Source organism: Drosophila subobscura, chromosome E (assembly GCF_008121235.1).
Source record: "Drosophila subobscura isolate 14011-0131.10 chromosome E, UCBerk_Dsub_1.0, whole genome shotgun sequence".
Classification (NCBI taxonomy): domain Eukaryota; kingdom Metazoa; phylum Arthropoda; class Insecta; order Diptera; family Drosophilidae; genus Drosophila; species Drosophila subobscura.
In genome coordinates this window covers 16,618,906-16,631,647 of record NC_048531.1, presented here as the reverse complement: position 1 = coordinate 16,631,647, position 12,742 = coordinate 16,618,906, and the positions used below count along the sequence as shown (strand labels likewise).

The 12,742-nt window shown below is 49.2% G+C and overlaps 2 protein-coding genes across 3 annotated transcripts; one reads left to right on the top strand and one right to left on the bottom strand.

The window, feature by feature from the left end:
• The first annotated feature begins 2,477 nt into the window (after window positions 1–2,477).
• On the top strand, window positions 2,478–5,141 carry LOC117889704 (prohibitin-2). 2 transcript variants are annotated; one of them, XM_034794124.1, is made up of 7 exons: window positions 2,478–2,495; window positions 2,614–2,758; window positions 3,086–3,432; window positions 3,492–3,725; window positions 3,817–3,894; window positions 3,952–4,051; window positions 4,827–5,141. In XM_034794124.1, the coding sequence occupies exons 2-7, from the start codon at window positions 2,626–2,628 to the stop codon at window positions 4,949–4,951; spliced, it is 1,017 nt and encodes a 338-aa protein (XP_034650015.1). In that variant the 5' UTR covers window positions 2,478–2,495; window positions 2,614–2,625; the 3' UTR covers window positions 4,952–5,141. The 2 variants fall into 2 exon arrangements, with proteins under 2 accessions (XP_034650015.1, XP_034650014.1); XM_034794123.1 differs by lacking the exon at window positions 2,478–2,495 and adding an exon at window positions 2,511–2,525.
• A 438-nt stretch (window positions 5,142–5,579) lies between these two features.
• On the bottom strand, window positions 5,580–12,030 carry LOC117889702 (kelch-like protein 17). The gene is made up of 5 exons (XM_034794119.1): window positions 11,824–12,030; window positions 8,924–9,135; window positions 8,476–8,659; window positions 7,615–7,711; window positions 5,580–7,538 (listed from the first exon to the last, which is right to left on the bottom strand). The coding sequence occupies exons 2-5, from the start codon at window positions 8,947–8,949 to the stop codon at window positions 5,992–5,994; spliced, it is 1,854 nt and encodes a 617-aa protein (XP_034650010.1). The 5' UTR covers window positions 8,950–9,135; window positions 11,824–12,030; the 3' UTR covers window positions 5,580–5,991.
• Window positions 12,031–12,742: the final 712 nt, after the last annotated feature.

Sequence of the window (12,742 nt, the reverse complement as noted above, 5' to 3'; positions counted from 1 at the left end):
TCTCTCAGGATTTTATTGATGGATTTGTCACGAAAGCCACAGCAGTCAACAGCCATCAGTCAATGTTCAGTGTTGATTTTTCTTATATGATTTATTTCAGTTTTACGAGGTGTAAGGCGTAAGGGAAGTACAAATACCCTACCTCTACAACAGTCTGCAGCATACTTCTGGGCCATCAAAAAGCATCCCTTGGGATGCTCAACAATGGTTTCTTTGCTGATATCTCGTATACCCTGAGAACCCTTTAGAGTATTGCTGCTGTCCCCCTGGCCGAATATTGTTGCCGATTTACAAATCTCGTGCTTGGCACAACAGTTTCCACCAGACGAACCGCAAACCCAGTTTGTTTGTGGATCAATCAATGGGTTTTTGCTCAGCTCAGCTAAGTATGGTCTCAAATCGATTGTAGATTTATGTAAATATAATAGGAAAGCTGCCCCCCTCCCCGATTTCGTGATTCTTCCGCTGCCAAATGATGCAGCAGTTTTTGGGCTAGAGTTTTCCATTCCCACCCGCTAGATAGAAATTACAGCAACACGCTATGCTCTGTTAATAATATTGTACGACACAGATTGAGGCTGGTGTTTTAGTTTTTCACGTGTCATGAGGTGGCTGGCGTTGGGTGAGGGGCTTAGAATTGGAGCGCACAAAATAATTGCCAGTCAATGCAATTACACATCCTCCAGTAGATATTACGTCGGGCCGAGCAGCTGTTTGACGGACTAGCAATTACCTTCTGGACATACTTATTTTTTACAGCACAGTTTGTACAGTTGTTAATGCAATTCAGATTTATTTGTTTCTCCCACTCTCCCACTCTCCCACTCTCTTTCCCTTTTCTGTATCTGTTTCGTATTTGTCAATCGATTGCATAATCTTACCCCACATTCGATTGATGTTTGAGAGTTTGTTCTGACATGCAAAACGTGCCGTTTCAGCTTGAACTTGACCATCGACAAGTCCGACTCGGTTCGAATTGAGTTCCTCAATTCCTAAGTACTCCGCACACTGCCCCCCGCCCACGCACCGCTTGGTCACATGTAAATTCAAGTTCAAGTGACTATCCAGCCAAATTGGCAAGCTTTGTTAGGCCATGCCGAAAACCCAGCCAAGTGCGATGCGATGAGCAGTCGATGTTATGGTGGCCGACCATATGCGAGCGGCGGCGGGTCGTTGCGCATGCTAATTGCCGTCTGATAGCCGATATTGTCTGGCGATTAACGCTCAAAGCGCTCGGCCAGCAAGATGACATTGATTGGGCCACAGCCACAACCAGGAACTTCCCCCTCCTCCTGCCGAACCCCTTCGCCCACCCACCGCCTGGAACTTAACTATTCTACTCTGGACTTCTGCGGTCTCTCAACCCAACTCTCATTATAAATTTGCCAACATTTGTGGTGGGGATTCTCACGGGGATTTCTCCAAATGCAAAGCAATCGCATTGATATTCATTTTTACTTTCTTATACGTAGAATTCGAAGCTGATTTCTGCCTACGTTGACATTGGCCCGTCGGCACCTCATCGACGTCAGACTCGGAGTGAATCTTCGCATCTTGCATTCAATTTTCCGCAACACTTGAGATTTTTATGGCACAACGGAGGAGCTCTTAAACACTGGTAAGGCTGTAGACTTAACAAGCTGCTATAATTAATAGCTCTAATCTAATCGGTGAGTTGGAGTCAATTCAATATTAATTACAAATCCATCAGTGAACAATTTAGGGCGAGCGTCATAAAGCCATCGAACGTTTATCTTCCCACTTCCGTAGCAGGGCTAAGCAATAAATACGTAAACAAAGAGAGAAAATCCTCAAATCGCAGCCGAGGCAAGAGATTGTCATGCCTTGAAGGCAAGTCTAGGAACTGTCGTGATAAGGTAGGACGGCAACGAGACGTAATAAACCTCCATAAATTCATGGGAATCTACGAGTCTGAAGCAAACTAAACTAAATTAGATTAAAAATAAATAGAGAAAACCCAAAGAGAGAAGTTAAATTATGCAGTTTCAAGCAACTTAATTAATTGTTCCTGTAATATTTATGAGCACCTAGAACCAAATTAAAATTTAAATTGCGCACTCAACAAATTGCCATTCGCTGGCCACGTGAACGAAATATTTAATTACCAAATCATCGATATATAAGCTATCGAAAATTGCAAGGTGCGTGACCTAAGCAAGGTGGTCGTAAAAGATGCGCTGAACCATTTGATTGGAAATCGAATTCCCCTATTTTGAGTATTCTTTAACATATTTCCAGTAGAAAAGACTGTCAATCTACAGACAATTGATTCGTTAATCACATAAAATTACAGTTTCTGGTCTGGAAAACTGTGCTTGCTGGTAATATTAAACAGAAGATCAAAGTCGAGGAAAATGATTTAAATTTTACGGTATATTTTCAGTATATTTAGAAAATTAAAGGGTATATTTCAGTTTATTTCCGAGGGTCTGTCAGTATATTTAATTATTAACGTCGCTGTCACACTAATCCAGGTAAATAGAACGTGCGGTTTTTTTGTCGATGTAATTTCATAATTATTGCTTTTATTAAATCAAACCTTGCTCTGAAATACTTCAAAAACAGAAACTCATGAACAAATTGTCTATTTAGAAAACAAACAACATGGCACAAAGCAAATTGAATGATCTTGCGGGCAAGCTGGGCAAAGGTGGCCCACCCGGACTGGGTATTGGATTGAAGCTTCTGGCGGTCGCCGGAGCTGCGGCCTATGGTGTTAGCCAGTCCTTTTACACAGGTAAGGAAATGTTCGTCAAAATAATTCCGAAAATTTATGGATAAGAGCAGAAACATGAACGCCGAAGCGGCATGTGCACATAACCTCAACCCGATTGAGTGCCAAGGTGTGAGTGTATGGGTGCGAGGGCCTGCGCTATCTCCAGATTTCATAACTAATAAAAAGCCTTGCACAATCTTTGATTAAATGGACTCTACAATGATAATGGAAGCTTCAAGGATCGGACCCATCCTTGAGGCAAAGTTCTGCCAACTTTTTGTATTTCCATTGCTAATATTTCATGTGAAGTCGATTGCATAACAAACTCCACATATTTTTTGCTTGCAGTCGACGGCGGTCATCGCGCCATCATTTTCAATCGCATCGGCGGCATACAGAATGATATATTCTCTGAGGGTCTGCACGTCCGCATTCCATGGTTCCAGTATCCCATTATCTATGATATTCGCTCCCGGCCCCGTAAAATTACCTCGCCCACCGGCTCCAAAGACTTGCAGATGATCAACATTTCGCTGCGTGTGCTGTCGCGTCCCGACTCTGTGAACCTACCCTCCCTGCACAAGCAGCTGGGCGTGGACTACGACGAGAAGGTGCTGCCCTCCATCTGCAATGAGGTGCTGAAGAGCGTGATTGCCAAGTTCAATGCCTCGCAGCTGATTACACAGCGTCAACAGGTGAGTGAATTGAGCAGCACCATCTGATCTGATTCTAAGCGAGAATTCCCTGTGTGAAGGTGTCGCTGCTGATTCGCAAGGAGCTGGTTGAGCGTGCCCGTGACTTCAACATCATTCTGGACGATGTCTCCCTCACCGAGCTGAGCTTCGGCAAGGAATACACTGCCGCCATCGAGGCCAAACAGGTTGCCCAGCAGGAGGCGCAGCGCGCCGTCTTCTTCGTGGAGCGTGCCAAGCAGGAGAAGCAACAGAAGATTGTCCAGGCTGAGGGTGAAGCCGAAGCAGCCAAAATGATATCCTTTTACAAACAAACAAACCTATCTTTAGATTAAGCAATTGCCATTCGATTTGCCTCTTGGTTTCTCCCTTAACCGATATGTTTACTTAGGTCTGGCCGTGAAGCAGAACCCAGCCTACCTGAAGCTGCGCAAGCTGCGTGCCGCACAGAGCATTGCCCGCACGGTATGATTGATATTCACCTAGCCAATATATATCTCAACATTTAATCTCTCACCACAGATTGCCACCTCACAGAACAAGGTCTACCTGTCGGCTGACAGCTTGATGTTGAACATTCAGGACTCTGCCTTCGATGACATGACCGAGAAGGTTTACAAAAGTAAATAGCTCTCGTTTTGATTAACAAAAAGAGTTTACTTTTAAGTTGAACAGTTTCTGATTTTGGTTCCAATCACTGGCCGCCAAGACTTAGACATAGCCTTAATATTCTCTGAGTAACTTCTAACGCGTTCTTCGTACTCTCTCTTTGCCGCATCAATTTCGTTCTGTTTACGTTTCTCCACTTCCCACTCCCATCCGCGCAACACAGTAGCTGGCGACTTGGACTAAGAAGCGACCAATATTCCTTGTTGTTAATTAATTCTTATCCCACATTTTCGAGGTAGTGCCTAAGTACCGTTTAGTTTTAACCACTCTCAAGCGGCATGTCGTCCTCATTTTTTCACGAACTGTCTGCGCCGCAGCTCGCGCTGTCTGTGCGCTGGCCTTGCCACTCGGAGACAGCTTCATCCCACATCATCTACGAGTCGCAAGCGCCAGGGCACAGCAGCACCACAACGGGCCAAGCGCCGCCGTCAGTTTGTGAGCTTGTGAGCCGACGCGGGCAGATGGCCGCATCAGCATTTAACGTTCCTTGTCCCATCATCAAGAACCACGTGAAACGGAAACAATACAATAAATGCGTACTGAGAACTGTCGATCTTGTCGAACTTGTCGATTGCTTGGCCATGTCCCCATGGCCGATTGTTAATATGGATTCCAGCGCTCTCTCTCCCACCGGTTGCTGCACTGCACACACTCGTGAAAAAACGAACTGACGTGTCCACCTGCACATATGCACTCTTCAATAATCACCATCCCCGTCATTCTTACAGTTGGCACGGGCCTGCCCAAGGACTGGATTAATCCAGGAAAAATGGTCGCCGCATCGGGGCAGCAGGAGAAAGGCGGTAACAACGTGGGCGATGTGGCACACAAGACAGCGGGACGGATGCTTTGATTCGGGCACTGACTTAGGCCACAGTTCCCCTGATTCTAGTACAAATATCAAGATATCCACGAGGGGAACGTACCAAAGTAGCAGACAATGATGACTTTGACCGTCTTCAAATACGAAACATTTACTTATCTTTATAATTGCGTGTATAAAATACATACGAATAGTACATAAGAGTGTATATAGTATATAATTTATGTGTATAGAGATTTATGTATGTAAATTGTAGGCAGATTAGGTTGCTTCTCCATGTTTGTTGTCTCCACATCCTTGCTAGCAGACTGCGCTCCTCCAGGCCCCCTGCGGCATGCCCATGTACATAATGTAAATGCGAATTTGTGTGTGTGTGTGTGTTAGGGTGTGAGTGGGCGTGTCTAATGTGAGAGTTCTTGACTAGAAATATGTGTGGTTGTCGGTAGCTCTGTTTTCCTCCATCCATTGTTGAGCAATTGAACAACCGCCAGGGGCCAGTCCCAGTCAGTGGCTGCTGCATGCGTCTCCGTCGTGCTGAATAGTCGCACATATACGAGTATCTATCCATCTATATATCTATCATTAATAACGAACTGAACAATCAATCAAATTCCTGCATTAGGCGTGGGGTTAGCTTTGTATGTAAGTGTAGGTTTTGTTGTAGTTTTGTAGACTTAAAAACGACGCGACATAGACCAGGATCAGGCTGTCGCCGGTGGCTTTGCTCCTCCTCCTGCTGCTGCTGCTGCCGCTCCTGTTCCGCTGGTGGCACTGCCGGCACTCTCACTGCCGCTGCCACTTCCGCTGCTGCTGCTCGCGTTGCTGTTGGTTCTCCGGGTCTCGGCCAGGCCGGGAGTGTCGCGTCGGTGTCGTCGCAAAGTGGAACTGGCTGACGGCGCCGAGCTGCTCAATGCTATGTTGGCCGTGAAGGCAGCCGCTTCCGCCCGACTGGGCACGGTCAGTGTGCCTCCGGTGACTGATGCTGCCACTGATGATCCTCCCGTTCCGTTGGTGCTGCTAGCGGCGCTCGCTGACGCAGCGGCGAAGGACTCGCTGATGCTGGCCAAGGGTCATAAGTTCGTCGTCTGCACCAGTCCGCGCTCCAGATGGAAGCACTCCAGCACCGCAGCGCCCACTGAGCTGCGGCGAGCCACCATGGCATTGACCACGCTCCACTTGTTGAGCCGCGGGTCGTAGCGCTCCACGGAGTTCAGCGAGGAGCTGCCATCATTGCCGCCCAGCGCGAACAATGCGCCCTCCACCTCGACCACTTCGTGGGTGGATCTGCGCGAATGCATGGCTGCAATGGGCTCCCAAGTGTTCCGTCTCAGGTTGAAGCGCTCGCCGCTGGACATGCACATGGTGCCATCGTTGCCGCCAATGCAGTACAGATGGCCATCAGTGGAGGCCACGCCACAGCTGCTGCGACGTGCGGTCATGCTGGGAACGGGCTGCCAGCGGCCCACGCGCGGATCAAAGCGTTCGACGCTCGACTGATAGTTGGTGGAGTCGAAGCCGCCCAGGCTGTAGATGCAGTTCTCCAGCACGGCCAGGCGGCAGTAGCGACGCCGCGTGCTCATGGCCGGGCAGGAGCTCCAGATGCCCGTGAGCGGATCGTAGCGCTCCATGCTGCTCAGGCAGGAGGCGCCGTCGTAGCCGCCGCACACGTAGATGAGTGCGTCGTAGGAGCAGATGCCCAGGCAGCTGCGCTTGGTGCCCATCGGAGTGATGTTGCTCCACTTGTTCGTCAGCGGATTGTAGCTCTCGGCCGTGGCCAGATCGCTGACGCCGTCGTAGCCGCCCACCACGTAGAGCTGCTTGTGCAGGGACGTGACCCCGGAGCGGGAGCGACGCCACAGCATCGGCGCCACCGGACTCCAGCTGTTGCTCCGCGGATTGTACACCTCGCACTCATTGTGGATGGCGAAGAGGCTGCCGCCGCCGACGGCGAACACATACGGCTTCATGCCCTCCGGCCGCCGCTCCTGCGTACGCTGACTGCCATTCACGCTGCGCTGCTCCGGCAGAAGGTGGTACTTCATGGCCTCCAGCAGCAGCTCCTTGCACTCGGAGTCGTCGCGCATCAGCGTCTCCGCCTCCACGCAGCTCATGAGAAAGTCGCGGCTGACGAGCGGCAGGCGCACGTGCGACATCAGCTCCGACGTGTGCAGCCGCCGCGTGGCCAGATCGTGCTTAACCCAGTTGACCACCGCCACGAACACCTTCTCCTCGGAGCTGATGTTCAGCTGGCTGTTCGATATCAGCTCCCTGACCTCCTCGAAGGGCAGCAGCAGGAACTCCTCCGTACCCACCACCTGCTGGAAGTTTTGCAGCGCGTATTTGTGGGATCGCGTGTGCAGCTCCTTGCACGAGTGCGCGTCCGCGAAGCTGCGAATGCCCAAACAGTTGGAGGGATGCAGCTGCCGCAGCAGAAACTTGCAGCACGCGTCGCGCACCGAATGCATCTGCAGCAGTCCCGAGGCTGGCAGCAGCACCTGCACGTTCTGTTCCGTGATTGTGATCTCCCCGGTGTAGGTGTAGTCGATCAGCTGGCGCAAAGCGGTGCTGTCCACGTCATGCAGCCGCACCAGGCCCTGAGTGCGCTCGAGCATGTCATCTGGAAGGGAAGAGATATTCGGGTGAGTAATGACAGCTTTCATTTCCCATGCACAATTCGCTTGAACTCCACTCACCGTTGAACATTGCATAGAAATAGGGCGAGACGGAGGCCAGCACCACTCGATGGGCATTGATGGTGTCGCCGCCCACCTCCAGGCGAACGTCGCAGAGCTGAAAGGATATCCAGAAGAACCATTAACACACGCTGTTGACACATGGAGTACCCATGGCACCCGTCTGTTACGGCCAGACAAAGTGTCGCTTTACAAATCCGATTAATTCCTGGCTACGTGCTCAATTTTGCGATGCTCCTCCTGCGGCACCCCTTGAATCCTTACAACAGTGACTTGGTCCAGACACACACAGACTTATTCCATTAATAACTTTCGAACGGCAGTCAATGCCTTCCCCCTCCCGGTTGAGACCCATCTTTGATGGCAAAGTGTCGCTTACATCATGGCTTCGATTCGGGCTAAGGCCGAGCCGCCCGCTGGGGCTCTAAAACGGCAATTTGCGCAGATGGCCCCACCCCTGGTGAACTCTGTGCCGGGGGGTGGCGTAGCTGGGCGACAATTAATCGTTTGCCGACTGACCAAATAAAGAGAAACGAACGAAAGAAATTAAGTATGCGGCATGTGGCACAGCGGCAACTTAAACTTGCGACGGCCTCAATCACGCGCCCATTCTAAATAAATATTTTAATTATGTTCACGCCTAATGCAATTAGTACAGCAATATCAAGATCTGTCAATTAATCGCGGCATGTGTTCAATGCCCTTTCAAGTGGTACTCGGACTGTGGGGGAGACTTCTTCGTTTGCCAAAAAAAACTAAAGAAAATATCGCATGGATCTAAAGTTCAGAGCTCTTCCTTTGCTACTCTTACTCTTTATCATGGATAACCCCAAGGGATATTTTTGATAGATTGCTACATACCTGGGCATTAGTTCTCATCTGATTGATGGCCGCAAAGGAGGCAATGCAATGTCCTGGATTCTGATGATGTGCCTGGGGCAAGACCTCCTCGTTGGGTCCCGGTGGGCTCAGATCGCTGGGCGTTTGTGTGGAATTGTTGCTGGTGGTGGTGACATCCTCGTTGTTGCCACTCGCCTCCCCCGAGCTGCAACAGAATCAAATTTTATAATCATAATGATGATGATGATGATGGTGTGGCGCCAAGATGTCGCAGGAAACATGAAAATGCTATGCCGGCATAGCCATGGCCAGCTCGAGGGTTGTTTATGCTCCGTCGCATTCTCATGTTCTCATGTTCATGTTTATGCCATGCCAAGGGAGCCCGCTGTTTCGGGGGTGGATTGGTGTCAATGGGGAGTCTCCCCAGCTGGAGCTGAGTCTCTCCACTCGAATTTCACTGTCTACTTACTGATTTGATTTCACAGGCAAAAACATTGCGGCCTCGTCTGTTGATGGCTTCGTTTATGTTTATATTGATGTGGGGATGTGTTTGCTTTTGTTGCTATTTCCTTATCGCAGCGCAGCAGCTCCTTCTCTCTTCAACGCATCTTCCCCCGCTTTGGTCCTCGGTTTGTTCAGTCTTTTCATTGGCAGTTCAGTTCAGTTCAACTCCAACTCCAGCTGAAATGAAGGCCAAAAATCAATACCTGGGACAATTGTTGTGGCCACCCGCATGGAATAGAACCGAATTTAGGTCACTGGTGGGGGGCAGGGCAGAGGATTAGAGCGTAGAGCGTGAGCCGAGGGCCGACATGATATCATTCCGGCGTTTTTGGCATGTCAAAGTGAATGCGAAGCATCTGAATGAAGCTAAAAACTGGGTTAAGTATCCTCGCCATTCTCTTGGCCATTGTTTGTCCTCCCGTTTGATGTTCTGATGGCAAGGCATTGTAAGGACTACTGCAAGAGGATCAGGAAATGGGGCCAGGATGAGGCCCAGCCAAATTGCTTGTCGCATGCAATTTGCACATTTTTGCCAGTCACATTTCTCCCCCCACCCGTTTTGATGAATACTAAACAATAAATACTTCAACGAGGTTGAGTTGAGTGGAGTGCAGAGAGTGAAGTGGAGAGCTTTCGCATCGCCCCCGTGGAAAGTTCTCTTTGGGGTCAACAAAACGTGTCGCTGGCGGGGCGTGGGGGAATTGTGTATAAAACGAACATCACGAATTTATCGCTGCATTAACAAAACGCGGCAACAGCTACAGAAATAACAGTCAGCCAGTCAGGCAGCCAGAGCTTGAAACATACTCGAACAAAATTTCACTTTGCACACAAAACAAATTAACGACAATTTCGGTTTTTATTTTTTTCGCCAGCGGTGGAGAGGCAGTCGGGCCGCCACTGCTCTGCCATGCTTGAGGGCGCAATTGTGTTGGAGGGCAATGTCCCCGGGGCTCGACACCCCTTCTGGTAAAGAAGCCCCATTAGGCAAATGTTAACTGCCCAGCAAAAGGCGCAAAAAGCAGAGCAAATTATGTATGTAGAATAGTGTGGGGTGTGGAGGGGGCGTAGAACAAGCTGCAGCCGTGGGATAGCCCTCAATTCGCATTGCATTCGCTGCGTACTCCTCTGCCTTTTTGGGCGGGGTCAGCACTAGTCGTCACCCGACTTGGCGTTCGAGTAATTAAAGGCAGGCAGCCAGGGTCAGAATGTGTTGCGGTTGTGTCTCAGTAACAGAGCACAGCTAACGGTGGCTTGTGGCCAACAAACAGCGCCAGCAGCAATGAAATTATGTTAAGAGTTAACTGGAAACACGATTTGTTTATGTTCGACGCACACGCAAAGGCGAACTGGAAAGGAAGCGAAGGTACAGGAACAGGAAGTGGTTAAGGGGGAGGCGTAGGTGGTTAGTGGCAGGAAGTGCCTCTCGTTTAGGTGTAACTCTGGCCGGCCTTCAGGTGTGGCAAATCGGTGCGAGGGTGGCCAAAGCTTTTGCTTTAAATAGAACACAAACTCCCCTCCCCCCAGTGTAAATATGTTTATCACAAGGGGAGCAGAAAGAGCATTCGACAGGGAGAGAAGCTGTGTGTGTGCACGTGTGTGTGTCTGTGTGAAATTCAAATTAACAAGCCAACAAGCTGGAGACGGAGCCAAACAGAGTGTATGCTCCACACGTAGATCCCCCAACCCTACAAATGTGTGCAAAACGATGGGAGAGCCAGCCGCAGTCATTCAGTAATATTTAATGCTTGGCGACAGCCCGAAAAGCACCGCAGAAACAAAAACAACAGAAAAAGAACCCAACAACTCGACAAAAATTGTGCAAACATTGAACCGGTTGGTTGCTTGGTTGTACAATAGTTGTGTGTGGGGCAAAACTCTGCTGTTTCGGCACATTTGCTTGATGGCCAACTACCAACGAAATGTTGTAGCATGTTCTCCACGTGACTTGCTGCTTTTAGAGATCTTCATGATTGCGATTCTTGTTGCACGCTTCATTGATGATTAGTGGGTGCTGATGCAGCACTGCATTATTGCCTCAGCAACTCCAAGGTTAACTGCTTTGGCAGTAGCCAGCGGAAGTGTCGGTCGATCGAGTCAGCCGTAATTACAGCTAAAATCAATGACTAACATGCAGATTTATGGATGCTTGTGCTCACCGGAGGCGGACTTTGGATACAACATTCCATTCATAAACATCAATCGATCGAGTAGCTGCAGGGCATCCAGAGATCGTTCACTTGAGCTCCAGAAACTCTTACCATATTAGGCACATATTTTCGGTTCCAGCCACAACGGCATGAGTGAGGCTCTTGAGGCCGTCCCCAGAAATCAAGTGCCAGTGCGTGCTAAGCGAAGAGGTTCCCACAATCCATCCCCAAATATGGCAGACGGTTACACCGGGATGTGGGCCAAGTAAACAGCGTGCGGCCCACCAGCGATGGGCCGCTGTCAGGCCATTGAGCATACGCAGCGTAAGCCGACAGATTGTTCTATTTGGTAATCGGTTGTGTGAATCACTGGGTAGAGAATAGAGGGTGGAGGGTCACTACAAACACCACAACACAACCCCCTTGGCGCGATGAACGAAAGTGAGAGTGGAAGCCCCGGAACAAGCCCGGGCGATTGTCAGAGCCGGCTTTTTCCGTACGGCATACGGCATGCGGCGGGTCGTCAACCTGCTGGCAACGCGGGAAATGTGAAAACAGCCGTTTTCCCCCATGGCGTCTGCGCACTCATCCGGCAACTCCAAAGGTGGGAGTTGGCTTCTCTCCTGGCAAATGCAACGGCATGTGCAGACCCTTACCCCAGCGTTCTGCTCTGTCCCTGCCGACCAAGAAAGAAACTTATTCCTGGCTGCCGCACCTTTTCCCCAAAATTGAAGAGGAGTTCCTTTTGAGTTTCCGAAGATGCTCCTTGGCTGTAACGGCACTTGAACGGCACGTATTTACCGGAATTCACTTTGCACTACAAATTTCGAATCGCTGCTAAGCCAATTATTCTGTCGCCTCCAACAAATGCGATGCGCAGGCCACAACTTCACGGCGCGAAAGCTTGAATTCGAGTGAGGCCCAATAACCGTTGTGCTGCAGTGGTGAGGCCGGCGCCCCAATCCCAAAGCCCCAAAGCAAAGCTTGGCCGCTCTGTGAAACGACATAGAAGTGGAACGGCAAGAGAGCTTTTACGGTAGGCGACGACTTGTCAATGCGCTACAGCCTGGCATTCCATTAGTTTGCACATGTGAATGTATGTCTGTACGTTTGTATGTACTTAGAATGCAGAAATCATTCAGTTAGTGAACATTTTGCCATATGTTTATACCCTGTACTCGAACAGTAAATAGTATTTGTATTTGTATTTGTGCGAATAACGGTTGTATGTAACGCACAGAAGGAAACGTTTCCGACCCCATAAAGTATATATATTCTTGATCAGCATCAATAGCCGAGTCGATTGAGCCTTGTCTGTCTGTCCGTCCGTCCGTCTTTCCGTCTTGTTTGTCGGCTAGTTCTCAGAGACTATAAGAGCTAGAGCCACCAAATTTTTCTCCAGACTGCTGTATGCTCACACTGAAACCAGTGTATTTCAAAAATTAGCCCCGTTCCCTTCCACCCCCCTGCAAATATATTTAACCTTGAAGTATGCAACATAATTCTCCGACTTTTCGTAAAATTTTGAAGCCTACTTCAAGGTTAAATTTTTTGGCTTAAAAAAATTGAACCTTGAAGTATGCAACAGAATTTTCTGGTTTTTTGAAAAATTTTGAAGCCTACTTCAAGGTTCA